This window comes from Natrix helvetica (genome assembly GCF_964273705.1).
Source record: "Natrix helvetica genome assembly, chromosome: 6".
NCBI classification, from domain to species: Eukaryota; Metazoa; Chordata; class Lepidosauria; order Squamata; family Natricidae; genus Natrix; species Natrix helvetica.
This window is the reverse complement of record NC_138553.1, coordinates 75,805,753-75,816,374: the sequence shown is the minus strand read 5'-3', so window position 1 is coordinate 75,816,374 and position 10,622 is coordinate 75,805,753. Positions and strand designations below refer to the sequence as shown.

The 10,622-nt window shown below is 42.1% G+C and overlaps 1 protein-coding gene across 2 annotated transcripts in view; it reads right to left on the bottom strand.

The window, feature by feature from the left end:
* Nucleotides 1–1,086: 1,086 nt before the first annotated feature.
* PPARA (peroxisome proliferator activated receptor alpha) overlaps nucleotides 1,087–10,622 on the bottom strand; it is a 53,448-nt gene continuing 43,912 nt past the window's right edge. For both annotated transcript variants that reach the window (XM_081958008.1, XM_081958007.1), the window contains exon 8: nucleotides 1,087–9,583. In XM_081958008.1, the coding sequence (XP_081814134.1) occupies nucleotides 9,336–9,583 (248 nt within the window). In that variant the 3' untranslated portion in view covers nucleotides 1,087–9,335. The remainder of the gene's footprint in view (nucleotides 9,584–10,622) is intronic.

Here is a 10,622-nt window from a genome sequence, read left to right as displayed (position 1 = left end):
CACATTTTTGCAGGCTTTGGCCAGAGCTATTTCCCACTTCCTGATGCAAAACAAGCTGGTTGAGGAAATGCTAAAGACCCATGTCATGATTGCAAAACCAAGTCCCTCCCAAGAATGCTGCCACAGGAGTTGGAGCGACCCAGTGGTGGCTTACGACGGGCGTACCGGAGCCTGCCGGGAGCACTGGGTATCGTTCCGGAGAGCCCCCCTGCCCGCCCACATTCCTTACCGGTATTTGAGCTCTTCGGGGCTACCGTGCATGGAGTGTATAGCGCCTGCGCGACACTCTGCCAAGCAGCTGGAGTGTCGCAGGAGGTAAGCACGCATGCATGTGCTGCACGCACTCATGTGGTGGACGCTGGCCCCGTTGCACCGTACCGGTTGCAACGGGATCCAGAACCCACCAGTGGATAGACCTTGTGCCTTTCAGCATACGGGGCAGGGACATCTGGGCAAGGAGTGCTCTTTTTAAGCGTTTGGTTGATTCTGAATTGCGACGACATGTTTATACAGCTTTCTTTAAAATTACGCTTAATTTAAATCTGCATTTAGGATTTTCTTTTTCATCTGGCTACGTAGGAGCATGTCAGTTGGCTTTTGCTGATCTTTTGAAAACCAAGCAAGAATTAAAAATTTCCCAAGATAATTGCAAAATATTATGTCTAGTTTAATAAAAAGAAGGACTAGGGGAGTCATGATAGCAGTCTTCCAATATCTCAGTGGCTGCCACAAAGAAGAGGGAGTCAAGCTATTCTCCAAAGCACCAGAGGGCAGGACAAGAAGCAATGGGTGGAAACTAATCAAGGAGAGAAGCAACTTAGAACTGAGGAGAAATTTCCTGACAGTTAGAACAATTAATCAGTGGGACAACTTTCCTCCAGAAGTTGTGAATGCCCCAACACTGGAATTCTTTAAGGAGATGTTGGATAGCCATCTGTCTGAAACGGTATAGGGTTTCCTGCCTAGGCAGGGGGTTGGACTAGAAGACCTCCAAGGTCCCTTCCAACTCTGTTATTCTATTCTTTTCTCTTCTTTCCATATTCAAAGCCAAGAACAGACACATCTTTCACCCCGAGTTTCGAGCACGTGGTCACAGATGCCATCTTGAGAACGACTAAGGTGGTGTGAATGCTCCCTCACTGGAGGTCTTTAAGGAGACTGGACAGCCTCTTGCCTGAAATGGTATAGGTTCTCCTTCTTGATCACTGGGTTGGACTAGAAGACCTCCAAGGTCCTTTCCAGCTCTGTTCTGATTGACACACCCTAGCCACAAACATCCTTGCTCTTTACCCTCTTTTAGCAATTAACCAATACAAGTAGTCTTCAGGTTACGACCACAATTTAGGCCAAAACCTATGTTGCTAAGTGAAACATTTGTTAAGTCAGCTTGCCCCATTTTACCAGTTTTCTTGTTAAACGAACTGGCCACTAAACGAACTGTTGTTAAGTCGAGGACTACCTGTAATGCCACAGATGAAAATTAGAACATAAAATGCAGAGAAGTTATTGTTCCTTTTAAATTTTACTAAAAACACCTTGCTGTTAAGTAGTATTTTAAGTACCAGAATGTGGCCTATAGACAGCCAAGGGCATGTTTCACCAACTTTGTCTCCATGTATTGATTCTTGCTCCCCCCCCCTCCCCCATGAGACAGGACACCCCGTCATTAAAACTCAGGCCATAGCTTTTTTTTAAAGAAATACTTTATTTGAGGCCATTAAGGCAAGGGGGGGGGGAAATCACACAGTGAAATTGCTCTTTACATACATTCATCAGTCTTACAGAAAAATTTAAAGTACTGTACACACAGATGTTGACCAAGAGATTCCCAGCAGACTCATTAAATACCCATTTTATTAGTCAAGCTTCTATTCTTTGAATAGGGAAATTAGAAGGTCCGATTCAGGGTTTGAGAAACACTTATCAACGGTGGTTTTGTATTCTAAAATGCATGAGAAAAGCTCCAATTTTGCTCTTCTAAAAGTCCTGGTTTTTGTTAGAATAATTCACCGTTGCCTCCCGAATAGGAGACATGGGTACCATTTGTTGATCTGAATTTCTGCCCAGTTATTTAACCTTCATCTGGTGAAGATGACAAATATGTCCTTCCAACCAGCCAGTCTCCATGGTGCAAATCTCCCCAACATTATATGAGGATTCAGAGAAGAGGTGGGTTGCTCCCGGATTGGGCGAACTGGTAGTGGTGGCGATAGGAGGCTCCGCCCACCCACCCAGACGCTTCTATGCATGCACAGAAGCGTCATGCGCGAGCAAATTAGCGCCAGGATTTGCAACCCACCTCTGACCCAGAGGTCTGAATCAGAATGACTTAAAACTTTTTAAGCCGTCCAGAATTTTGCATAAAAAGTGACGGCATAAAAAGTTCTCTTGGGTAGAACACACCATGCATTTTGTGATTAAATCTGACATCTAAAAAAAGCATGTGAAATGTGTTTCATCGGTATCAAGTGTCTTCCTTATTAAGGACAAACATCGATAAACATGTGCTACGCACACATTTTGAACCAGCAAATCACCCTCAAAGGCAATCTAGGAAATGTTTTTTTCAGAATCAAGCTTTTTTCCTCCCTTGCCTTATTCCCTCAACTTTTAGGGTGCATTGTTTACTGCAGCTGAAAATAATTCTTCATAGCTCTGTCAAGTCTTGTCTGCCTAGTGCCTTAAAACCTCCCTCTTTGGACTGGAGGTTACTTCAACTCCCAGTAGTTACAGCCAACAGGCCTTCGCACCCAAGCACCTGGCCTACGACGTAACGACTCTGCCTCATGCATTATCTCGCAAATGTTGCATCACCGCAACTGGTGTAAAGGATGGAATTTGTAGCCATTTGTGCAATGGCATCATGACTCCTGTGACCTCAGTTGACTGGAGACCTGTGTGCTTGGGCATGTTGAACTCCAACCCAACTGGATGAGCAACCAACCCCGATTTTAAATTCCCACAAGCTCCATGCAATAGAAGAGAGTTAGCTGGTGTTCTGTAGCTGCTTGTAAGGTCAGTTCAAGCTGGTTCAATGACTGTTATTTAAGTGCTCTTGAGGCCAGATTTCCACTTTCGTAAAAACCTCTTTTCCTTCCTCTCGTTATTATGGAGGAAGGTTTGTTTCCTAGTTTTAGCCCCATGAATCTCTGTGTAATTTGGAAGAGATGGCAAATGGTTATTCATTCTTTTTCAATATGCCATCTTTCCAAGTGTTTTTCAAACTTCTTGGAAGAAGGCACCTGAAAGCAACAGTTGAGACTACTTTTGGTATCATCCACTCCTTTGTCTTTCTTGCGAATGAATGGAAAGCAAAATTTGCTTCCACAAATGCTCCCAGTTCCTCCCTGGGATTTAAATTTGGCTCACCTGGATTGCAATCCCCTTAGACCAGGGGTGTCAAACTCCCGGCCCATGGGCCGGATGCGTCACACGTTGGCCACGCCCAGTTTAGCAAAGGAGGGGGGGAAAGCCCTGATATGTCACGTGACGCTGCCGTGACATGAATTTGAGACCCCTGGCTTAGAGGGAGCCACTGTCTAAATGTAGCTGCCTTCCTAGATAGTTCCCCCATCATACCTGATGCCGTACGCAATTACCCTTTATACCGGAGATATTCAGCGTTGATAAGTGATAACGTTTGGCTGGCTGGGGGATTCTGGGAATTGACATCCACAGGTCTTTAAAGTGGCCCAGGGTTGGACACCCCAGCTTTATACAATTCAGGACTAAAAAATGCATCTAGTGTGGCTGTTCTGATTCTCTTGAATATATCAAACATAACCAGCAGCTGGGCCTATTCTGCAAGCAACACTTGCAAGGGACATGCGACATTTTTGGTGGAGATGACAAGAACTCTTTAAGTGGACTTAGCAACTGTCCTCTGACATGTTTTCCAAGATGATGGGCAAGAGGTGACTTTGTGCATATTAAGAGACTTTGAAGTTGCATTGTTTCTCTTTCCCCCTTGCCAGAACGGCAATAATAGGGGAATTTATAGGAAAGTGCTCAAAAAGTGCCATGGCACAAAACTACTGAGGTGGGTACCAGCCGTTTACCAGGCGAATGAGAAAAGAGACACGAAACGAAGTACCAACCAGAAACTCTTCCGCTTCTGTGTCATTAAACAAACCACAATGGAAGTTTAGACAATCCAATTCGCCATATAAAAATACTTTACAGTTGAATAACAGAAGCTGAAAATTAAATATATACATCGTTAAATCCTTGGGCTAAACAAATCTACAATTCTTCCCTAAAAGCCGAGTTATAAACATACAAGTACAGCTTTCGTACAGTTTAAATAGGGAGAAGAAATCTAATTTTTGATCTCCTTTCAGTGTTTTGCTCTACAACTCGGGGAATAGCTTAAGATATGCAAAGTAACTCCAAACCATTCAGAAACAAGGCACTGGAAAGCAGATAATTACAGTACAATACAGCTGGCTGAATTCCTCATCTTTTATTGCTGCCTCAGACCAGGGACAAAAAGTGCAGAAAAATTTAAGTTATGGATAAAGTGGTAGTCAGTACTACAGTTCAAGTCTGCTTAAAATGGGCATGAAAAACACGTAAGCTTGCATTGCAAAGACCCGTCTGTAAAGACGGAGGTGCTTAATGTATCACTTGCATTGTCCATGTATTTCGCTAGAATGCTTCCAAGTAAAACCTGAACTACAATTTTTAAAATCCATCTTTACCGACATCTGCTTACATGAGGAAAGGCGTCTGCAGGCATGGTCTCCCCCAAAAATCAGGATGTTGGCTGTGACGGTGAGATCAAAGCTTGATCTGGTTTTTGTATGTTGTATGGCACTTCGGGTTAAAAAAAACCAAACAGATGGGAGCCTTGATTCCACCACCGTGGCCGTACTCTGCAGACGCTCGAGACATGAGGTCTGTCTTTATAATTTGCAAATTGGTAGAACTGAATCTGAGCATTACAGCTTTTGTATCTTGCTATGGATATCAGAGGGAGCACAATGGGGAGGGCAGGCAGACAAGGCAACGGCCCTTGTTAATTGGCATAATTCATCAAGAAAGGGGGGTGGGGCTATAAATCTCTCCCATTAATTTCAATATACTGAAATCTCATACGTCCCCCGTCTCATTAGATCTGAGAGCAGCACGGGGGAACTTTGCATTGCTGCCTAGGGGTTTCTAAAAGCTTTAATTGCAAATACAGTGCAAGTTCAGTGCATATTATCCCTACATTTAAATTGGTTGCTTGGTGAAAGTTATCTGGGAGGTCGACGGATTCCTATGACGCCTCAAGATTAAATCCTCAATTTAAGGGGGAGGGGGCGGCGGCAGAGGGAAATCAAATGCATAGTAACTGTAAACATTTACCTTATACTATCCTTAGCAGGTTGATGACACTAGGTATTAGGCTATAACGCTTTCCCACCAGCTCATAATGAATTTCCCACCCATTCACTAACACTCGACTCCTCCGAGTCTGTATTATACGATTAACATCCTACTGTTATTTAAAAATTGGTGATATTAACATTTGGTAAGGTTGTTCATGGCCCTTTTCTACGAATTGGATGAAATAGAGCAGTCGATTAAACATGCGGGACTTCCTAAGTCCCAATCAATCAATCAACACGACTTCCTAACTATCTCACAAGAGATGGAAAATTTGGAGGGTATATGGGTCCACCTGAGTATAAAATTTCTCCCCTAATGTCCATAAAAAACATTAAGCCATGAAAACAAGAGTTGCAACTTGAAAATGCAGAGTAGATCTATTTGGAGAACCCAGGTTTCCCAAATTGAGGCGGCCTCCATTTGGGGCGGCCAAAATTTCCTTTCTGATTATGAAGGAATGCAACCCAATGCAGAAAAATAACCAGTGTAAATTCCCTTAATTTTATATATACCTTGCTTCTCCCAAAATGAGACAGGGTCATATTTTATTTTGACTCCCGAAATAAGCGCTTAGCCTTATTTTCGGGAAGGTCTTATTATTTTTGAGATGCAGGAGTCGGTGAGCGTGGTCACCTCATGGCTGCTGCTGTGTTGCAATATTTTCGGGGGAGGCCTTCTTTTAGTGCATGCGCTCAAAAGCCCGATTAGGCTTGTTATCCAGGGAGGTCTTATTTTTTGGGAAACAGGGTGTAAGTATGTATGTGTGTGTGTATATTGGGGGGCATCTTGACCTGATTCCAATGGATTTTACTTAAAATGTGTGTTTGTGTGTTGGTAAGGGATGTGAAGAAAAAAATTGCCATTATACTGCATAAGAGGTTTGAGGCCTAACATCTTGACAAATATATGTATTTGTGTTACAACCCCTGGTATGCCCAAATATGGGGGGGAGCTCACTACTCCCCCTTTCTGTCCTTCGGCTCATTACAGAGGACCATGCAGGCAGAAAACCATATTTTTATTTTTAATGTTGCCTTTTTATATTTGTATTGTATTTGTGCTGATAAATAAATAAAGGGAGACTAGTATATGCAATACACCCCTGATTCGATTCCCAGTAAGGGTATGGCTAGCTGATGAGACCTAAATAGGTTGAAATAGATCTATACTAGTCTCTCTTTATTTATTTATCAGCACAAATACAACACACACACACACACACACACATTATAAAATCTTATGTTTAAAAAGCGGTATAGCAAGACATTTATTCTTTCTCTAAACACCATTCACATGATGAAAGTATGAAAATGGATTCTGGTTGACAGGCACGGACCTTCCTGAGCCGGTCAGTATGATACGTTAGTGTTTCTTGAACAATTTGATTTATAACTTTTTTTTTTTTTCATTTTATTAGTTGAGGTAGTTTGGTTTTATTTTGGGGAAGCAAACCTTCCCAGCATTAATTTCTATTTTATTGCCCCAATCCTGAGTAATCTGAATAATAGTGCAAACAGGTTTTTTTATACCATATTTTTTAGACAGTGTTTCTATTAAAATATATTGGCATAAACTGCTGTTCTGTCTGAATTCTTTCTCCTGTTTTAATTCTTATTGAGTCAGTTTCAGGTAGGGAAGTTGGAATACAAAAAGGGCTCAGAAAAAGCTCTATATGACACTTTTCAATTATGGTAAGATTATAAATAAAGCTGCTGCAGAAAAAGGCCTGGTCATTCGGAAGGCAGTATCAGGAAACGCCACTTTAAAGTAAAGTGAGGGATAAATTGATAAAATAAAATCACTTCCTGCAAGAAAGGTGCCTTCTAAATAACCCAAATCAGCACTTTTCCCCCTATGATTTCCATACAGTTTGTCCCAGACATTTTGATTATAAAACAATTTCTACTCTGTCAAATGTGTTTGGAGCTTTGCAAAAAAAATAGGCCTATTTTCCATAGTATGAAAAACCTCGCCTATAAAATGATTAAAAATATACAGGTAATTATAATTCCAATATTAGAAATCATCGGATACTTATCTTTTTTTTTCTTTTTTAAAGAAATCAGGGTTTTAAAAAGCACGGTCTAGAAAAACTGACGAAAATATTATTGGAAGATCTTAACACGACGGAGCTTCCAGGGACATAAATTAACTGAGGCAAATTTGGTCCCCCCCCCCCAAAAAAAATCAAGGCCTTTTTTAGGATAATCTGAACAAGCTGAAGCTATAGTTTATACAGCATTGAAAAACGGTGAGCCCCTCTTCAGAGTCTGGGTTGAGATGGCTAAAGAAAGGCGGATAAATCAACCCTCAGAAATACAAAGAATTTCAGATATGATGGTTTTAGAAGGTACCTGGTTACTAAATGCAATGCATTAGATTTATCTGAAGGATTGAAATGTCTTAAAAGTCTAACACATCCCCTCTCTTAAAAACACACAGACACCATCAGTGGAAGATTGGGCTTAGACAAACCTGTAGACCAGTGGTATCTAAACTCGACAACTTCAAAACCTATGGACTTCAACTCCCAAAATTCCCCAACCGGTGTGGCTGGCTGGAGAATTTTGGGAGTTGGAAGTCCCCAAATCAGAAGTCAAGCTACCACTTGAGCTGCAGTATTTTGGCTGCCACCAAACTGGGAATTAATCCATAGTGTTAAGCAACTCCCAATTTCTGTTTTACATTTCAGTGCAAATTATATGCCAATGGTATTTGACATTGCTTCCATAAAATATTGGGTGCTCCTCATTGTCCTTAAATGCAGGATTATAATCCATTCCCGTTCCAGTCTGACCTTCTTATTTTAGACAGTCAAGACTGAAGCCAAGCTATGAGTCCACCTTAGTCTCCATAACTAAGGGAATTTGAGTCAACGATTATCAGTCATGCAGCTTGATTCATTATCGTAGTGAAGGAAGCACAAGCAGCTCATACTCCACTGAGATTCCCAAAGTCCTTGAGATCCGGCACCATGATGGAATCCAACTTCTCTTCGATTTTGGCCGCTCTCCCTTAGTCTCTGCCCTCTCTCCAACCCTCAGAGGTACATTTTGTGGGGGTGGCAGGCTGTGGGAGGTGGGGGATGGAGGGATCATCACTCTCCTCTCCCTTCAAAAACAATAGTGCTGGTTTTTTCTAAGAACAACTTTCTTCCGTAGCAATAGCACTTAAGAGTTATATACCGCTTCACAGTGCTTCACAGCCTTCTCTAAGCAGTTTACAGAGTCAGCCTCTTGCCCCCAACAATCTGGGTCCTCATTTTACCCACCTTGGAAGGATGGAAGGCTGAGTCGACCTTGAGCCACTCCGGATCGAACTGCTGACGGTGGGCAGAGTTAGCTTGCAATACTGCATTCCAACTACTGCGCCACCAGGGTTCTTCGACGATCACTGATCTAGTACCCAAGGCAAGCAATCCCAGCAACAAAGTCAGACACATCTAAAAGATGTACGTATGCCCTTTCTCCCCTCAATGGCTAACCCTCTTCACCTTTATTTTGGAAACATCCCTGAGTTTCAAGTATAATTCCTCCTACACACTGTGAGAGAAACACAACAGCCAAGCACTTCCGGCCACTGCCCACCCCAAGGCTCTTTGGATCCTGCCCCGAATGACTGACTTTCACATATGAAGGAAGTAGGGGGGGACGGGAACGACGACAAATGCTTAAAAGTGCAGAAATGTCAGAAGGCATTGTGTTTGTGAGTTAAGTTGTGGCATGACGCAATTCCCACCGTGGTCCAAATTTCAAATCAATCGCCCCTTACTATCATCATCTCTCCATTACGCAATTGCTTTCAATTACCGAAACCCCCGCCAGAGAAATGGATATTCCAGTTACCCAAATTTTAGGACGATGGCAAATGTTCCAGCTGAAGTACGCCGGAGACCGAGGCGCCTGAAGCACCTGGCCGTGTGAGCTACAGCTTTGCCTACGGCACAAAATGGAAAAACCACCTTAGTACATATCCTTGTATATTTCTTGTAGCAAAGGATGTAAGTGTGCATCGGATTCGGTCTTTTTGATTATTTGAACTAGCTGGGCGTGTTCCGTGACCAGCTGCCGGAGATCTGCCATTTTCTGGAGAAGTTTGGGGAACAGGAAGATGTCATCCGGATGGTTGTTTTCTAAGTGAAGTTTCAGTACGTGTACAATGCTTTCCTGCATCTTCTCAATGTGTCCTATGTTTACCAAGCCTGGCCGATCTGTTCTCAAAAATAAAAACATTATATTATATTATCCTATCCACGGCTAACAGGTGTCAAAGCATTTATCTGCACCTGGGTCTAGTACAGGGCTCGGCAATCTTAAACACTTAAAGAGCCACAAAGGTCCTAACCGGAAGCTCCCCGTTCAATTCTGGAGCCGACCGGAAGTCCGCTTCACCCACCATAGAGTCTCCTAGCGCAGTGTCCTTTTTCCTCTACCTGTCCTACCCAAAAACTCTATCACTTGTGGAGCTGACTGGCGACAGGGAGCCGCAGCAGTGGGTTGAAAGAGCCACATGCGGCTCCAGAGCCTCGGGTTGCCAACCCCTGGTCTAGTAGAAAATGCGTTATCACTTAGCAGCTATATCAACAATGCCCAGACACTATACAGGTAGTCCTCATTTAGCAACTGTCTCATTTAGCGACCACACTTACGACAGTGATAAAAAATAACTTTACCACTAAACGTGCGACCTTCACAGGTCTGTAATGAAAGCTGAAATGAGATGATAAGCACAGTTGTACCGATAAAGAATATTTGTTGAACTGTGAGGTTATTGGTGCACTCTGAGCTTGGCTCTTTTCTGGCAGAGGTTTCATTACCATACCAAAATAGGTAACATCATGACGTCTGCAAGAAAGCAATCAAGATCAAAGAGCACCAAGGACCCCACAAAGCACAGTTGTGGTTCCACTTAGTGACTGCTTTCCTGTTCACAATACTAGTTGTTAAACAAGGACTATCTCTACCAGCTTGTTGGGATACAGCATCATTTTTTTAAAAAAAATATCTATTTTTTTCCTTAAACATTAGGTAGGTTTAATGAACAGTATATTATCTGAGTCATTTTACGTTTACAAAATAATAATTCTGATAATAGTTGAAATAATAACAATAAAAATAACAATAATAATAATAATAGTATCTACTTTATGCTCAATACTAATGATAAGAATAGTATTATTCAGGTATATCTGATAATAGTCTTTCAACTCCTAACATTTGCATCTACTTGTTAATTGTAATATATTATAT